Here is a 19,239-nt window from a genome sequence, read left to right on the forward strand (position 1 = left end):
GGGAGGGAGGAGTTGACTCCCCCGCCCTCAATTAGCAACCCTCCCTGGGACTTTTTTTTTTTTGGCGTGGTGGTCCTTCTGGTCCTCTTTGAGGAAAGAGGAGCCGGGACTTGGAAGGCAACGACCACCCCCCACCCCCAATTTGGGAGCAAAGGGCCCGCTCTGCAGAAGGAAGCAGAAGGTGCTCCTTTACCACAACAAGCCTCGCTCCGCTTCTCTCCTCCTTGTGATCCTGCTTCGATCGTCCCCTCCTTCCCCGATCACCCCCTCTCCGCCCCGCCCCGCCCTCCGTGCCTCTGCCGCCCCCCCCCCCAGCCGCCGCTGCTCTTTCGATCCCGGGATACGTGGGAGGCTCCGCTTCGCGCTGCCACGCGTTGGGTCGCAGGGGATCCCTCATCCCTCCTCCGGAAAGGAGTTTCCCCGCACCGGTTCCTCCGGCGAGCGGGCTCCCTGGGCGCTAGGAGGGAACTTCAGGCGCCTCGGTCGCGTTGGAGCAAGCCGCTTTCCTCGCAAACTTTTTTTTCCTGGGCAAAAGCACCCCGAGCCCTGCCCGCGTCAGCGCAACTCCAGCATGTAAAAGGGAGCGCCAGCGACGGCCTCTTTCTCTGCAGACGTGGCCCCTTCCGTTCCCAAGGGTAAGAGAAAGGCGAGATCCTTGTTGTTTCTGGGTCTTTGGTGAAAGCGACCCAAATTGGAGCGGGCGCTGCTTGCTGCAGCGGCGGCAGTAAACTGGGTTCCGTCTGCTCCGAATAGCGCGCGGCCGCCGTCGCGCAGAGGCTGCAGCAGCAGCTGCCTCGCACTACCCTGCTTTCAGGCAGAGGGAGGGGGCGTCCCTCGCCCCCTATACCAGGGTGGGGAAACTCTGGGATCCTATTAATGTTTGGTGGGTGTGCTTGAATCATGGCAGTGGTGGATTGCTAATAGGAAGTTTCGTTTTGCAGCAAGGCTGGTGGTGGTGTTAGACTTCCCCACAGAAATAAGAGCCCACTCCCAACTGTTTTAGGTTTAGCCCACATCCCAGCTCAGAAGCTGGTGCAAAAGCTGCCCCGCTTTCTCATCACAACCACCCTGTGAAGTGGAATAAGGGGTGCTCTTATTGATTTCTGCTTGTGGGTACTCTTCCTGTCCTCCTTTTTTATTTCTCCCCCGGGGCTTTTCTGGGGAGAGAGAGAGAGACATAGCTGTCAACCTTCCCTTTTTCTGCGGGAAATTCCCTTATTCCAGCGCCGTTTCCCGCTGCTTCCTGCTGCTATCCCGGATTGTTAGATATCCCGTAGACTGTCCCTGGGACAGGTGAGGCTGCTGATCCCTTGTTTTCAAATCTGAAAGTTGACAGCTATGGAGAGAGAGGCTCTCCTAACCAAATCCAATCTGAGTTTTGCCATTGCTGGGGAGAGAACGGGAGTCAGCTGTTTGCACTGGGAAGGGGATGTGATGAGGCACCACAGCTGCCCAAACTCTCTCTCTCTTCTTCTTCTTCTCCTCTGCAAGGTAACACAGGTTGCTGCGAGGAGGAGACATCCCCGCTTCCCTGCAGGAGTGATGCTCATCAGAGAAGTTTTGCTGCTCCTTCAGTGCTGCTGGTCTTCCCTGCTACTGCACTGGACCCTCCATCCCATCTGGGGCTTCATTCAGGTAATGTCAGGAACTCCCTCCTTTCTTGCCCTGGTAGCCCACACCTGTGCTCTTCAAAGAGCACAAACTTCTGCAGCAAAGTACTTCTGAACTGTCCTTATTGCACGACGTTTGTGGGCAGCGGAGGGGTGAAGTACAAAAAGGAAGTGCTTTATTGCTAGGGTTACTGCTGTAGCAAAGTACTGTGCTTCTCTTTGAGATGTGAATACCTGGCCCAGGTGTCCCAAAGTAAAGCTGGTATGATTGTAGTTAGATTTGAGCTTTTTGCCATACACAGGACTAAGGCAGGGAGGCAGCAGCAGCAAAGAGCTGCCGTGTGTCAGAAGCAGTTACTACATGATTTTAGCAATAACAGAATGATTTGTGTTGTGAACACACCCTGAGCAATTCTTAAGCTTTGCAAAGAATTGATACAGGGTATGCTTTTTTGCATTTCGTTGATCCTTGAACCTGCTGTTCACTCCTCTCTGTACCCACGTACAGGATACAAACATGCAGACATATGTACAGGATTCTGTACCTGATCAGGATAGCAAGTCATGCATTTGATGAAGTGGGCTACTTCCATGGAAGCTTATCCCATAATAAACCCATTAGATCTTTAAGGTGCCATGAGCTCTGTTGCTGTTTTTTCCCCCTGCTACAGGCTAATATAGCTACCTCTTTGGAAGTCCTATGTGTGACAGTGGTGAAAAAGAGAGGGAGAGCGCATTTCTGTGTATGATCAATGTTTCTGTTCAGTGTGTTTGGTGTTTCTCTGAGCACAGGAAATAAAGGACCCAAGGTCCTTGCTGATTAGTGGATGTGGTTCGAGGTTATGAATGACCATAATCTTTGGTTCCCGGTTTTCATGCATACTAGTTCTGATGTACGGGAAGTGAGCGCTGCTCCTCATGTAGCCAAATAGCACCACCCATGTGCCACCTGTTATCAGCTGGTCAACATTTGCAGCAGTTTTAAAAAATAAAAACTTCAGGAAAAGAATTAAGAGCAGTATCCTGCCCCCCACCCCACCCAAAGCCCAGTGAAGACATGAAATCCCAACTGACTGTTGGGGAAAGGGGGAAGAAATAGAAAACTGAGGGGAAGCATGGCATGGATGGGAGGGGCTGGAATTTGGACTAGGGGAGGATTCCATACTGCAGCATTTTGTTCATTCCATTTATTTTCCAATGTGTCTTAAATCTATATGTAGAAGTATCTTTCTCTGGTTGCTGCGTACCTCATTTGTCCGGTAAAGTAGATGGTTGGGTCCCAATTTCTAAATAAGCAAGCCAGCCTCTGAGGCTCAAGCAGCAGACCTGTTCTTTCCTTGCAGGTCTGCTCCATTCACTTGCAAAATGGAATAGGGGGAGAGAGATCGATGGTCAGACTGAAAGGGCCAAAGGGATTAGGGTGCTGAATCTTCTCCTGCCCAACCCTAATTTCCCCCTGGCTTGGTCCCACAATCTTACTAAGATTATCAGGCTCTGATGTTGGAAGTGAAACTGCCCAGAAGATGGGATTGAGGAATAGTCTGCAAGAGGAAACATAGGCTGGAGACGGTTTTGGTCTCTTACCCCTTCCTCCTTTAAATTGCACCCCCACCTGCCACTTTACACTTGGGTGAAAAGACCTTAGTTTCAATATACCTGCCTGCTGCGGTCACAGACAATTTGGGCCTGAGATCCTACGTGTTTTCATGTTCCTTTTTCTACTGCAGTCCAGCATAGCAACTCTTCAGGCTCCTAAACTTAACACGATTTTAAATATATCTTCAGTAGGGTTACAACTGCCTCGTAAAACACTTCTTTAAACACATGGAAGATGTAAAAAGTGTTTTGGAAATATCCAGTGGCATAGCGTGGGGGTGCAGGGGGGCCGGCCGCACCGGGTGCAACATCGGGGGGGGGGGGCTCGCTCACACTCGCAGCTCTCTGCCCCTAGGGCAGAGGGGGCGCAAATTACTTGCCTTGCCCCGGGTGCTGACAACCCACGCTACGCCACTGGAAATATCGTTTAGGCTGAGGGCGCTGGATGTTTTCAGTTTAGGGAAGAGATGATTGGCAGCATGTTTACTTCCGAGTAAGTGCCATGAATTTCAGTGACACTTTCAACTAAGTATGCTTAGACTTGCTGCCTACCAGGTTGTGAGGCTGGGGGAGGGAATTTCCTTGTACTGTACCTTCAAATTTTTGTTACACTGCAGCCCTCTGCACACCTGCCTGGCCCAGCTGAATTGAATGGGACTTCATTTGAAGTAAACATTCATAGGATCACACAATACAAGGCTGTTGCTAGACTTCAGCTATTTGCAGAGCAGTGCAATTTTATGTTCAAACAAGGTAACACAAATCAGATCTTGGGTGGCTGTCCAGAAATGTTTCCTAATACTTGTGTTGTGAAGAAAGACTGCCAGGAAAGTGATGGAGTTGCAGTGGCAATGTTTTCTCAAGAGTGGTTTAATTCTGGGAAATCTTAAGTGTTACAGACGGGTCTAAGAAGATTATTTTGATCAAACAGAGGGTGCAGTTTAGAGATTCAAACCACTGCATCAAAAGTCAGAATCTGACTTGTTCTCTCTTTGCTCACTGTGCTTCACTGAAAATGAATGTTTAACTTGGATAAAGGAGCTTGTGTGATTTAGGGGTGGGGTGTCAGCTTAAGGCTGTCTGCGCCTTGTAAAAGTTTTTGTCCTTCCAATACTTTGGATGTGGTGAAGGGAGAAGAGCCATAGCTCAGACGTAGAGCTTTGCTTGCAGAATGTTCCAGGTTCCATCTCCAGATTGAATCTATTTCCCTGAGCTGCTGCTGGTCTGTGTAGACAATATTGAGCTAGGTGGCCCAGTGGTCTGACCCAGTACAGTGGTACCTCGGGTTAAGAACTTAATTCGTTCTGGGGGTCCGTTCTTAACCTGAAGCACCACTTTAGCTAATGGGGCCTCCCGCTGCTGCCCCGCCGCTGCTGCACAATTTCTGTTCTCATCCTGAAGCAAAGTTCTTAACCTGAGGTACTATTTCTGGGCTAGCGGAGTCTGAAACCTGAAGCACCTGTAACCTGAAGCGTATGTAACCCAAGGTACTACTGTATAAGGCAGCTTGTTATGAGAGTCTCATATCTGCAACCAAAACAACAACAACAAATAGTTGAATTGCACACTTTTGGTGAATGCTGAAGATGCACGTCTCTATCATGGCCTGTACGCTTGAGATGTATATTTAAGGACCATTCTTATCTCTGTAGTTTTAAGTTGTTTAAAACTGTTTTCAACATTGTGTTTCAACTGAGACCTTGAGGTGAAGGATGGGTAATTAATAGTAATAGTAATGGTGCTCTTCCCAAACATTGTATTTATTTTTTTACTCAAGTATACATCTGTTCCTAGCACAGTGCCAACATTTCAGGCCTCAGAGACATAAAAAAGCAGGCCTGCCATAATTGCATAATTGGAAAGCATAATTGGACACATGAATTCCTACATCAACAGTGGTATAGGATGTGTACTTATAATTGTGGCGGCAAACAGATTGATATTGAATCCTGACAAGACAGAAGTACTGTTTCTGGGGGACAGGAGGCGGGCAGGTGTGGAGGATTCCCTGGTCCTGAATGGGGTAACTGTGCCCCTGAAGGACCAGGTGCGCAGCCTGGGAGTCATTTTGGACTCACAGCTGTCCATGGAGGCACAGGGTAAATCCGTGTCCAGGGCAGCTGTGTACCAGCTCCATCTGGTACACAGGCTGAGACCCTATCTGCCTGCAGACTGTCTCGCCAGAGTGGTGCATGCTCTGGTTATCTCCCGCTTGGACTACTGCAACGCGCTCTACGTGGGGCTACCTTTGAAGGTGACCCGGAAACTACAACTAATCCAGAATGCAGCAGCCAGACGGGTGACTGGGAGCGGCCGCCGAGACCATATAACACCGGTCTTGAAAGACCTACATTGGCTCCCAGTACGTTTCCAAGCACAATTCAAAGTGTTGGTGCTGACCTTTAAAGCCCTAAACGGCCTCGGTCCAGTATACCTGAAGGAGCGTCTCCACCTCCATCGTTCTACCCGGACACTGAGGTCCAGCTCCGAGGGCCTTCTGGCGGTTCCCTCACTGCGAGAAGCCAAGTTACAGGGAACCAGGCAGAGGGCCTTCTCGGTAGTGGCACCCTCCCTGTGGAACGCCCTCCCACCAGATGTCAAAGAGAACAACAACTACCAGACTTTTAGAAGACATCTGAAGGCAGCCCTGTTTAGGGAAGCTTTTAATGTTTGATGTATCACAGTATTTTAATATTCTTTTGGAAGCCGCCCAGAGTGGCTGGGGAAACCCAGCCAGATGGGCAGGGTATAAATAATAATATATTATTATTATTATTATTATTATTATTATTATTATTATTATTATTATTTCGTGTTTATGAGCATTTGGTGCCTGTGTGTTTTTCATAATCCCTTCATGCACTTCACATTTCCACATAGAAAAGTATTTATTATTCACCTCCCGCGCCCCACTCCCCGAAAATTTACAACCTTTGCCATTGTCTTCCATGTCGGGTCTCCTAAATAGAATTTGAACCACAGCAACCATAGCTGCCCTACTGAGAACAGTCCATTTTTGTTTGTGTGCTAAAGGGCTTCATCCTTCCCCAATGCATTTAAGCGATCAACGCCATTGAACTTGGTGCCCGTAGAATTCAGCTTGCTAATTCAGAGCAGGATCTGAGTCTTCCTGAATGTGCTGACAGGGAAGAGGGTTTTCAAAGTCTAATGACTGTAGGTGGCAATGTGTGCAAAACTAGGCCTCTCCAAATAGCCTAATTTCATTAGCAGTTTGGCAAGGCGTCTGTGATGTGGCTGTGAACTCGGAATCCACTGAGTGTAGGCTGAATCAGCTTTCCTGGTTCTCTGGTCCTCTGGTTTGCCATCTAGGTTGACCTCTGTGGATATGTGTGGTGACCAGCGATCAAGCTGCATAGACCCAGAGGACAGGGTTCAATTTATACAGATGAGTTATTTCAACCTTGCAGTGATATATGCAACTGTGATATATGCAACCTAAGTAAGCAGCATTGTGAACATTGAAGCCAAGGGACATAGGAAGCTGTCTTATACTGAATTGGATGATTGGTGCACCTAGCTAGTATTGTCTACACTGAGTGGCAGCGGCTGCAGGGTTTCGGGAGGCTTTCCCAGCCCAGGAGATGTCGGGCATTGAATCTGAGACTTTCTACATGCACAGCAGATTCTCTAGCAGCAAATTATGTGGTCCCCCCCCCCACTCCCTTTGACATGCTACCTTTTGTGAGTTAACGCCTTGCTTGTAACTTAGATCTTGAGGGAGTAACTGATAACCTCAGTACTGTAAGTACAAAGAAAATGCTGTCCTTTCCCTCTGTTCTAAACTTGGCAGATTCCGCATTTTGCTGTGGATGTTGCTTGACTTAACTTTTTGCCTCTCGTCTTAAGATCTGTCAGCCGTCCAATTGCACAACAAGGATCTTGTGTTGCCGCCGCTGCCGCCTGCCACGCTCTGAAATCCGGGTGGCTAAACAAGCTTGTGTAATTGAAACTGTGCATGCTTTGAAGGCAAATGTAATTATGTGAAAGGATCTGCTGCTTCTTTTTTGAAACCGACACCCTCCAATCAATCAGTCAGTCTCCATGACTTACAAAAGCACCCCTTATGCAAGCTTCATAGGTGATGTATATACAAATCACTAATACATTAAATTAGGTTTGTAAGTATACAAGGGTCCTTATTATGCCTGGGCTTCCCTTTCTAGTTTTACCAGGGGGAAATGATTTTGCCTTATCCATAGATTATGCTAGCGTTTTTATCAGCATGAATCTGTTTCATTCCGCATTAGACGCATACGGGGGGGGGGGAATCAAACCAGAAGCAATTTGGTTAAATGTAGCAACTTTCTTTAGAATTTCAGCAATAGTACCGTTTCCGTGGGGTGATAAGAACACGAGAAGAGCCTGCAGCATCAGGCCGGTACCTCGTCTACTCCAGCATCCTGTTCTCTTAGTTTCCAATCAGATGCCTGTGGGAAACCAGCAATCAGGATTCGAACTCAAGAGCCCTCTCCCCTCCTGCAGTTTCCCGCAATTGCTTTTCAGAATCATTTAGGCCTCCATCTGTGGAGACAGAGCAGAGCCATTACAGCTAGTGGTCTTAGCCCTCTCCTCCATGAATTTGTCTCAACTCTCTTGCAAGCCATCCAAATTGGTGACCCTCACTGCCTCTTGTGGGAGCGAGTTCCATAGTTTAACTCTGTGTTGCTTGAAGTAGTGCTTCCCTTTATCTGCCCTGACTCTTCCAACATTCCTGTGGCGACAGACCCTTAGGTATAATCAGTGCCACACGAAATTGCCAGGTTCAGCGTGGCACAGTAGAGGGGACATGGGGTCTTGTGCTTTTAACAGTTTCACAGAAGAAATAGTTTCAGCATGTTCTGCTTCTCCTCTTCCAGCTTTGTAGCAAAACAGAAAGATCAGCTCAAACCTCAAACCTTTCTAAGTAGCTATTCGAAACACAGGAACCTTCTTCCAGATCTAGAAACCTCAGACCTGTCTCCCATAGATACAGTCTCCCATGTCATCCGTGTCAACCAAAATAATCAGTTTTGGCAAACAGCAGAGAAAGCCTTAAATTACTATATTCTTCCACAGAAGTCACAAATCTTAGAGAGAGAGAAAGAGAAACCTCCAGCATTCCCAGGGAGGCAGTAAGTGACTTTTCAAAATGACATCATGTTCGTACTGGGATGTAACACCAATGCCATGATGCATACTTCCTATGTAAAAATGCTCAGTAGGTAGTGAATGTGAAAAAGATGTGTTTACTTGGTCTTTTTGGAACAGGAAGTAAAAAAGCTGAGCCTCGTGGGCTACTAGAAATGAAGGTTGGCTACCATGTTTAGGCAAAATGGGTGTCTTTTGCTCACTGCCAATCCTGGTGGCCATAGGGAATTTCTGCAAAAAAGGATGATGATTGGACACTTCATGATTAGACACATACAGAAACAAGAAAAAGTGAGTGGAGATTTGTTGGTATCATGTCTTCTTCTTTTATTTGCATTATCCCACTCACTGTCTAGAGACACAGGCATCAGAAAGCTGCAGGTAATTACAGGTGCAGGACCTTAAAGATGTAACAGAGGCATTAACAAACACCACTCCTTTTTCAACTACTGCTTTGGCAATCTAAGACAAGGGTAGCCACTTGAAAAACTTCGTGGAACAGTGGATGCAAGACAAGTTGACTAGGGCCATAAACTATATACAGAGGTACCTCAGGTTACAGATGCTTCAGGTTACAGACTCCGCTAACCCAGAAATAGTACCTCGGGTTAACTTTGTCTCAGGATGAGAACAGAAATTGCGCAGCGGCAGCGGGAGGCCCCATTAGCTAAAGTGCTACCTCAGGTGAAGAACAGTTTCAGGTTAAGAAAGGGAACTCCGAAATGAATTAAGATATATATATATATATATATATATATATATTACTCACATTTCCACATATATTACATATATTTCCACATAACAAATTATCAAACCATATAATCAGCTACATAATTCCCCCCTCCCCCCCATGGACTTCCCTCAGCTCCTCTCCCTGATTTCGCTGTACATATTTTCTCTGCATGTTATAAAATTGTATATATCCTTACATATCTGTCCATCATGTTATCAACAATAAATTTGTGTATTTTTGTTCAAAACCTGCCAAGGAGTCCAGTTCATTTTGTTGTGTTTTTAGATATTTTGTATAAAGTTCCCATTCCTCCTTGAAGTCGCAGTTGTCCTTGTCTTGCAATTTGGATGTCCATTTGGCCAGTTCTGCATACGGAACAAATTAAGTTCTTAACCCAAGGTACCACTGTACATTATTTTACTATACTATACAGACAAAATGCAACTGGTGCAGGGATCACATTCCAGGGATACGCACCGTAATTTTCTGTGTATAACACGCTCCCGTGTATAAGGCGCCCACTATTTTGGGGGACTCCAAATTAAGAAAATGTAGGGAGATTGCCCAGAGTTGTTGAGTTTTTTGGGGGGAGGGCTGGCACAGAGTTGTTGAGCTTTCTTTAGGGGAGATTGCTGAAAATCATCTGTCCCCTCACCGACAAAAGCCTCCAATCGCCCGCCCTATTGCCGCAGCAACAGCCAATCAACACCAGCCCTTGACGCAGCCACCAATAACATGCCCAATAGCCGATGACAATCTCCGGCTCGCGGCAGAAACCAATCCCACGCCCCCCCTATGCACTAACCATGTATAAGATGACCCCCAATTTTTTTCTTAATTTCTTAATAAAAAAACCCTTGCCTTATATACGGAAAAGTATGGTAAATTATGCAAGTGGAGGACTCTGAACAGGAAAATTGTTCCTGTGTCTCCTAGGTTGGAATCAACCCATTTGCCAAAGGTCTCCTCCATGAGGACGCCATTGTTTCTGATCAAGATTATTGTATATTGACATGGTTAAAAACAACGTAAGATGGTGTAGGAGTTAGCATGTTGGACTAGGACTGGGGAGAGGGGTATGTAAATCCCCATTCGGCCTTAAAACATCCTGGGTGACTTTGTTGGGCAATCACCAGAGGCTTAGCTGGGGGGGGGGTGCACAGGGCACCACACCACGGGGGGGGGGAGGCAGCACTTACCGCAGGGCCTGTCTCTCAGCCTAGTGTAGCCTATATCACAGGGTTGCTGTGAAGAAAGAGGGCAGCTAATAAAAGCAGATTCATGGTCAGCTTTAACCCGACGACTGCACATTGGCTCATCTGGAACGTGTGAGGGGTTTCTGCTCTTGATCTGTACATCTGTGAATGGAAGCATTCTGGATAACTAGGAGCAGCAGAGAGGAAAGATGGGTTTAACCTGTTCCTCCTGTGATAAAAATCTAGTCTTTGAAATTGAAGTATTGGGAGGGAATCTCCCACAGGTGGCAAATAGCAGCTTCAGTGAAATGATTCTCTTTTTAAAATAATAATAATAATAATATTTATTATTTTTAAACCTTACAAAGAAGAAAAAAGAAGAAGAAGAAGAAACATACAATGCAATATATAAACAATACACAACACAACATTAACACATTAAACAAAATAAAAGCAAAAACAGTTCAAAAAACACACATCATACCATCTCAATATCCTCTCTTTCATTCCCTTGTTTCATCGACCTCCTCTCACCTCCCTTTTTGTATTCCATTTCTATTAATTGTTTCAGCAAATCCTTTCCATCTTTCTCTATTTTCTGTCATATAATTATCTTAACATATTTTAACCTAACCTTATTTTCCATTAAAATTAGAATACTTATTTATACTTAATTCCTAAAAGCATTTCTACTAAAGCCATATAATTTCCTTCCAACATTTTTCTAACATTCATTAATTTTACATTATTTCCATATATAGATTTTAAACATTTTCCAGTATTCTTCCACCGTCTCTTCTCCCTGGTCTCGGATTCTGCCAGTCAATTCCGTCAATTCCAGATAGTCCATTAACCTGGTGATCTTCTGTCCGAGGCTCTTAACTCTTTTCCAAGTCCCTTCTGCGAGTCTTCTTCATGTTTATACATGCACTTTACTTTGTCTTCTCCTGATCTTGTTCTTATTTTCCTTCCTCTGATGCTGAAAAGTAAATCTCGAGGAAATTCCCACCTAGCAATGTTTTTGTTCCTTCTCGACAAATCAGCCAGATCTCCATAGTTAAAACTAAAATTCACAAGGTATTTCCAGTCATATTTCAAAGTTCCTCCAAATCTAGCAGTCCCCACAACTCCAGTCTCCTCCTGGCCCAAGTCCGAGTCCCAAAAGTCAATGAATCCCTGCATGAAGGGGTCTATCCAACTTTTCTTCTCCAGTCCAAGTGGGGCTCCAATCCTCAAAGTCTGGCTTTCTCTAGATTCCGTCATAAAAGGCATCCACTTATAGTCATCAAATTGCATCTGTGAGGCTGGAGCTCTAACAACTTTCTCCCCCGCCTTCTCCTCAATTTGCCATGTCAAGGTAGATCCCTGTATCGATTCCTGAATAGTTTCTGTATTAATATTCACTTTTTGTCCAAAATTAGTCACTTTTTGTTCCAAGTTATCAATTTTTATAATCGTCACATCCGTCTTCCTATGGAGCTGTTCCAGTGAGTCATTAATCTTACATAGTGCAATCACTAAGGCTTCTTCTGTCAACATTCTTAACAGTCCAAGGTCAATCCCAGATTCTCACGGTCTTGTCTTACAGCTGGAAATTCCCCACTCAGCTCATGTAACAATTTCAAAGGCTTCCTCTAGGGGGAAACAATTTCTATTTGTATCAATCCTTTTAGGCAGAATTCAAACAATAAAGTTAGTTTCAATTTACTCCTTTTTAAACTCAGAAGGAGACATTGGAAACAATGTATTTCTCTTCTTTAACTTACTGTCAACAAACGATCTATTCACAGTGAATGAACATATACAAAACTTCAGTCCTACTAGCAGCCCGTTTCCAGGTTCAGAGCGGTGGTAATTTGAATTTCTTCACTCTCTCCTGCAGGCTTGCGCAGTCTAAAAATTCCCCCCTCTCCTCCTGCTTCCAAGGGGGGTTTGATGATTTTAGCTGATGGAAGTTTAATCCTTTATGGAAAGCTTTCCAAGACTTTAGCTTGCAGCTTTTTTGCTCCAGTCTATTTACAAAAGGGGGAGGCGGACTTCCTGTTTGAAACCTCCCCATTTCAGTACCAAATTAAGATGTTTAAAAATCCAATTTTCCGTTCTACTCATGGGTAGTTGTTTTAAAATCGAATTGTCCACAGGAAAAAGTCAGCACTCTCCGGCAACAGCAATGCGGCTTCACTCCGTGAAAGAAGCAGTCAATTCGCAGCACCGCGCCACTCACCCCACGTCGCTCCGGATCCCCGAAACCGGGTTTCCCCGCGAGTAGGGGAGGCACAAAAGGTGCCAGCCGAATCCCACATTCACAGGCTTCACCCGCCTGTGATTTTTTGTGGGTCCTCGCCTTCGCCGTGGCAGTCAGACCCTAATTTCCACGAAGCGAATTCCTCCCAGTCAGAGGAATTCAGCCATTACCGGAGCCGCTAACCCGGAAGTCCCCCAGTGAAATGATTCTCGTTCAAGAGTGCAGCAGCTGCAATGTGCCCTTCCATCCTTTCTTTCTTTCAAAAATGCAGATGAAATGCAAATACATTTTTAACATCACATCTACTCTCGTATACAGATAGAAAAAGAGATTAAGCAGCTGGCTTATACTTCTTGTTGGCTACAATGCTAGGATTTAAAAAGGGTCTTCTCTTAGTTCCAGGTTAGTTTAAGTAGCACAGCTTAGCACTGAGGCAGGAGACTCAGAATCCTGCTGTATTTATGAAAGTATGACACCTTCACAGTTATTTGCAATCACTGGCTGATGCAGACAGCTAGTTTTTCTTTTCGTTTTACTTTTTTGGGGAATTATTTGTCCTGTCTTTTGTCAGTGCAAAGGAAGCCTTGGTGGTCTGAGATACTGAAGCTTCACTTCTGGTTCCAATGTGTGTTTGTTTTTAAGTACATCTGAAACAACAACAACTCTACTAAAATAATTGCATATCATAATAGTGATTCAGATGCTGCAGTAGATTTGGATGAGCTGTTAAGGTACTTACCGTAATTGTGGATGTACTGAAACAGGGTGTCATATTATGTAGCTTGGCAGAAAGATAGCAATTTTGGGGAGAAAGAGAAAAGCACAGGAACTTCCTTAAAAAACTGAATTAAACACAGCCCTACAGTGTTTGAGACTTCACAGTGCTTTTGACTGAGCTAATCTTAAACTCCAGAACCTCATCAATTTCAGCTGCCTGGACTGGTTTCACTTCTTAAAAAAAATGAGCCCGAGTTCCATTACGATTATGGAACACTATTAAAACTGGAACACTATTAAAAATGGAATATTAAAGTTAGTCTATTGGCTCCAGAGGCTTAGCAACAGAGGTGCTGTTGGTGGGAAGAAGTTCAGAGAAGTGACAAAGGAATACAGAAAACTGCCTTCTAGTGAGCCAGCTTGTTTGTCTAGTCCTGCTGCAAATTTGGAGCTCTCAAGAGGAAACTATCCCTCCAGAAAGTAGCAAGACCTTGTATTCAGCACCAGACTGAAACAGTGATGAATTCAAATTCCACTGCAAATGAACTTTCAGGAGTGCTCTTCCTCCTCTAACTTCCTAACTCCTCTGTGACAACAGCTGATACAATTTTCTGGTTATTTTCATAGACATGCTTCAAGCTTCGTTGTAAGTAATAGGATGTTTTTGGAGAGTTCCTACCATCTCAGAAAGCATGTTAACAGAGAAGTTTAAATAGCAACAGAGTTGTATCCAAGTAAGCCATGTTCCGTGTAGTCCCATTGAACTCAGTCAACTTGAGTCCAGTTATTTCAGTGCATCTATGAAAGTAGGGCTTGCCGATCGAAAGGTCGGCGGTTCAAATCCCCGCGGCGGGGTGCGCTCCCGCTGCTCGGTCCCAGCGCCTGCCAACCTAGCAGTTCGAAAGCACCCCCGGGTGCAAGTAGATAAATAGGTACCGCTTACCAGCGGGAAGGTAAACGGCGTTCCGTGTGCTGCACTGGCTCGCCAGATGCAGCTTTGTCACGCTGGCCACGTGACCCGGAAGTGTCTCCGGACAGCGCTGGCCCCCGGCCTATAGATGTGAGATGGGCGCACAAACCCCAGAGTCTGTCAAGACTGGCCCGTTCGGGCAGGGGTACCTTTACCTTTACCTTTATGAAAGTATGATTTGCTTAGATAAAACTCATAGACTGTCAAACTCCACACTGTTGACAGCTGGAGACATTAAAACAGGTAGCTAATGTGGTGAGTCCTGAGGGCTCACTGGAAGGACAGATCATGAAGCTGGGGCTCCAATACTTTGGCCACCTCATGAGAAGAGAAGACTCCCTGGAAAAGACCCTGATGTTGGGAAAGATGGAGGGCACAGGGAGAAGGGGATGACAGAGGACGAGATGGTTGGATAGTGTTCTCGAAGCTACCAGCATGAGTTTGACCAAACTGCAGGAGGCAGTGGAAGACAGAAGTTCCTGGCGTGCTCTGGTCCATGGGGTCACGAAGAGTCGGACACGACTAAACAACTAAACAACAACAAATGTGGTGATATCCAGATGTTGTGGACTGCAACTCCCATTGTCCGATGGGCATGGACTGATGGGAGTTGTAGTTCACAACATCTTGATATCACCACATTGGGTACCCCTGCATCAAAACATTATGGAATGCAAAGTAGATTCAGGCCAAAGGGTTTCTGTCTCAGACAGACCAGTAAGGACAACAGTTTAGCCATTTCCTCTGACAGGAATGTCACTGAGACGCCTGACAGTAATATCTTAGCAGCGAAGTCCAGGCAAAACAGCTTATGAATGACTATGGAAAAGAAGTCTCTCTCTCTCTCTTTTAGAAGTAAGCTTGAATGAAAGCCAGTCAGATATTGGTTTGGTTGATCATTAAAAGGCATCATGAAGTGTTAAAATTTGTGACAGGTCTATATTTATAGCAGAATCTTTCATTGCAGGGCATAGCTTCGCTGCCTTCTCATCTGCCAACCTAGAGGCAGCTTGTATAGGCATTAGGGAAAGAAAAGAGCAATTACACATCATATGAGTCATCACGCTTTGTGAGAGGAGCAGTCTTCCACACATTTTCTAGTAATATGATGTTCTGTTTTGTTTAAAAGGGGCCCACGTGGAGTCTTTTTCACGGCTGGAAAAAAATAAATTGACAGGAGGTTTCTTCACATTTTGAGGTGATATGTACAGAATTTTGAAGAACCTTGGAAATGATGAAGGTCCAATGTAGGCTTTCATTTGTTGTTGTTTAGTCGTTTAGTCGTGTCCGACTCTCCGTGACCCCATGGACCAGAGCACGCCAGGCCCTCCTGTCTGCCTCCCACAGTTTGGTCAAACTCATGTTAGTAGCTTTGCGAACACTGTCCAACCATCTCATCCTCTGTCGTCCCCTTCTCCTTGTGCCCTCAATCTTTCCCAACATCAGGGTCTTTCCCAGAGAGTCTTCTCTTCTCATGAGGTGGCCAAAGTATCGGAGCCTCAGCTTCAGAATCTGTCCTTCCAGTGAGCACAGGCTTTCATTTAGTTTTTGTTAATGGCAGGGATAGCCAATATGATGCCATCCAGATGTTGTGGACTACAACTGTCATCAACCCTAGTCATCATGGCCAATGGTCAGGGGTGATGGGAGTTGTAGTGCAAGAACATCTGCAGGACACTGTGTTGACTGCCCCGATTGAGGATGTAAACAAGGGGTTTGGGAATCTGCCCTCAGTTCTAGCCTCTCCCTCAAGATTGGTTTGCTGCCATTTCCCCAAGCACCACACATTATCTCTCTTCTCAGTCCTCCCATTTCTAAGAAGATTATGCTGTGAGAGAGACATTTTTGCACCTTCTTCTGCTACCATTTCTGCAGCAGCTGTTTACACAGAGGAAGGGAATACAGTGGTACCTCTGGTTACGTACTTAATTCGTTCCGGAGTCTATTCTTAACCTGAAACTGTTCTTAACCTGAAGCACCACTTTAGCTAATGGGGCCTCCTGCTGCCGCCATGCAATTTCTGTTCTCATCCTGAAGCAAAGTTCTTAACCCGAGGTACTATTTCTGGGTTATCGGAGTCTGTAACCTGAAGCGTATGTAACCTGAAGCGTATGTAATAATAATATAATAATAATAATAAATTTTATTTATATCCCGCCCTCCCCAGCCGAAGCCGGGCTCAGGGCGGCTAACAACAATCAAATAATCAAACAATAAAATAGTTACACAATCTAAAAATATTTCATTATAAAAATTAATTAAATCAAATTGAAGGCAACCAATTAAGCAAAATTCTGTGCAGGTTGCCAGAGGAGGGAGTCAGGCTGCGCCCTGACGAATGGCCTGGCGGAACAACTCTGTCTTGCAGGCCCTGCGGAAAGATGTCAGGTCCCGCAGGGCCCTAGTCTCTTGTGACAGAGCGTTCCACCAGATTGGAGCTGCAGCCAAGAAAGCCCTGGCTCTAGTTGAGGCCAGCCTAACCTCTCTGAGGCCTGGGACCTTGAGGATGTTATTATTTGCAGACCGTAGGTTTCTCTGTGGGGCATACCAGGAGAGGCGGTCCTGTAGGTACGAGGGTCCTAGGCCGTATAGGGCTTTAAAGGTTAAAACCAGCACCTTAAACCTGATCCTGTACTCCACCGGGAGCCAGTGCAGCTGGTACAGCACCAGATGAATGTGATCTCGCAGCAAAGACCCCATAAGGAGTCTCGCCGCGGCATTCTGCACCCGCTGGAGTTTCTGGGTCAGTCTCAAGGGCAGCCCCACGTAGAGCAAGTTACAATAATCCAGTCTGGAGGTGACCGTCGCATGGATCACAGTGACTAGGTCAGGGCGAGAGAGATAAGGGGCCAACTGCTTAGCTTGGCGGAGATGAAAAAATGCCGCCTTTGTTATAGCTGTAATCTGCGCCTCCATAGAGAGGGAGGTATCAAAGATTACACCCAAACTCTTAACGGACGGTGCTGGCACTAATTGCACCCCCGCAAGAGATGGGAGTTGCCCCCTCAATCCCATATCGTCCCACCCCAGCCAGAGGACCTCTGTCTTCGAAGGATTTAACTTCAACCGGCTCCCACGTAACCATCCAGCCACAGCTTCCAAGCATCTGGTCAGTGTGTCTGGGGCTGAGTCAGGATGGCCATCCATCAACAGATAAAGTTGGGTGTCATCAGCATACTGATGGCAACCCAACCCAAAACTCCGGACAAGCTGGGCGAGCGGGCGCATAAAGATGTTAAAAAGCATCGGGGAGAGAATCGCACCCTGAGGCACTCCACACACCAAGGAGTGGCGCGATGACAATTCCCCCCCAAGCGCCACCCGAGGTACCACTGTATATCGGGCATGGAGAACCTGTGGCCCTTCAGTTGATTTTGGACTCCCATCAGCCCCAGACACATAGAAAAGCTAGGAGCCAAATGGTTTCTGGGATCTGGGTTTTGGGGGGCAAAACAGAATGTCTAGTTATTAGACATGGCTTATTTTTTTGATAAGCATGAACTCATACGCAATTCACATAAGTGACACATTGTTAATATAACATTTTTATCAGAAACTGTTAATACATGTTTAATTTGGTGTTTACAATAAAAATGTTGGTGCTATATTTCAGTTTTCAAATCACTCTACTCTTTATTGTTAAAATCCTTAGTATATTGTCTATCCTTAACATATACTTTGAGGCTGCAGAGCACTTACATTTCAGTAATCCTTGAATGTCAGCCAGGCACAAAAAAATGGCACCCAGACTTTTTGAGGTGCTCGCAAATGGAGAATCTATAGGCACAAAATGTGCCTGGCGCCCTGCTAATTTCAAACCCTGCCCAAAGAGCATGACCAATGGCCAGTGATGATGGGATTTGAAGTTCAGCATCATCTTGGAGGGCCACAGGTTCCCCATCCCTATTACAATGTATTATTTTATATACTACTTACTTGCAAAAATGCCTTCCAAGAGGTTTGCAGGTATAAAACAGACCATAAAGAATATAGCCACATGTAATTAAAATGCAATAAAGCAATTTCATCAGGACTTTAAACAGCCACAATTAATATGTGCAATAAAGAAGCCCATTACAACAACATAGCAATTCACACAGTTTAAACAGCAATTATAGCAGAAGCTCAAGTCAGGGGGATCAGTAGCAGTGAACATTGTTTCCAGGCAGAAGGTCCAAGGTTAATTCCTGGTGACTTCCATCTAGAATGATCTGAAAGACACTTGTCTGCCTGAAAAATTGGGAGTGCCGCCGCCAGTCAGAGTAGATATTACTTGGGTCAAATGACAACTGCTATAACTTATCAAGTCTCCAGTGCAAATCTTGCCTCTGCTATGACTGCATTAGATATTATGGCCTCAGTTGCCTTGCACTTCTTTTATATGGGGGTATCTTACATGTAAGGGACATGGGTGACACTGTGGGTTAAACCACAGAGCCTAGGACTTGCCGATCAGAAGGTCGGCGGTGTAAATAGGTACCACTCTGGCGGGAAGGTAAACGGTGTTTCCATGTGCTGCTCTGGTTCGCCATAAGCGGTTTAGTCAGGCTGGCCACATGACCCAGTAGCTGTATGCCAGCTCCCTCGGTCAATAAAGCGAGATGAGCGCCGCAACCCCAGAGTCGGCCACGACTGGACCTAATGGTCAGGGTCCCTTTACCTTTTTTATCTTACATGTATCTGAGGAATCTTACATGATTTTTGAAAGCAATAATCAATGTACTATAAAATAAATAAAACAGTATTGTAGATGATAAAAAAAAGATAAATCTTACCTGCACTGATGATAGTCATTGTTTGGACAGTTGTTTTTTTTAATTCATTTCCGCAGTCTCACAGTCAGTCAATCAGTAGCTGAACTGGGTTCCACATAGTCACAAAAACAAATCACAGTAATCGAAAAAGCCTCAAAAACAAAAATGCAAAATAAATAGCAAAAACAAAAGCGCCAAACTTAATCAGTTCCAGAAGTCCATTTGACTTCCAAAATCTTTGAAAATGAAGGCACAGCTTCTGATTGGTGC

The 19,239-nt window shown here is 45.4% G+C and overlaps 1 protein-coding gene across 3 annotated transcripts in view; it reads left to right on the forward strand.

Moving 5' to 3' along the window:
• Positions 1–307: 307 nt before the first annotated feature.
• PRIMA1 (proline rich membrane anchor 1) overlaps positions 308–19,239 on the forward strand; it is a 58,266-nt gene continuing 39,334 nt past the window's right edge. For 2 of the 3 annotated variants that reach the window (XM_082234269.1, XM_082234268.1), the window contains exons 1-2: positions 308–635; positions 1,492–1,635. In XM_082234269.1, coding sequence (XP_082090395.1) covers positions 1,543–1,635 — 93 coding nt within the window. In that variant the 5' untranslated portion in view covers positions 308–635; positions 1,492–1,542. The remainder of the gene's footprint in view (positions 636–1,491; positions 1,636–19,239) is intronic. The other variant, XM_082234270.1, reaches the window with a different exon arrangement.

This window comes from Podarcis vaucheri (genome assembly GCF_965113315.1).
Source record: "Podarcis vaucheri genome assembly, chromosome: 1".
Taxonomy (NCBI): Eukaryota; Metazoa; Chordata; class Lepidosauria; order Squamata; family Lacertidae; genus Podarcis; species Podarcis vaucheri.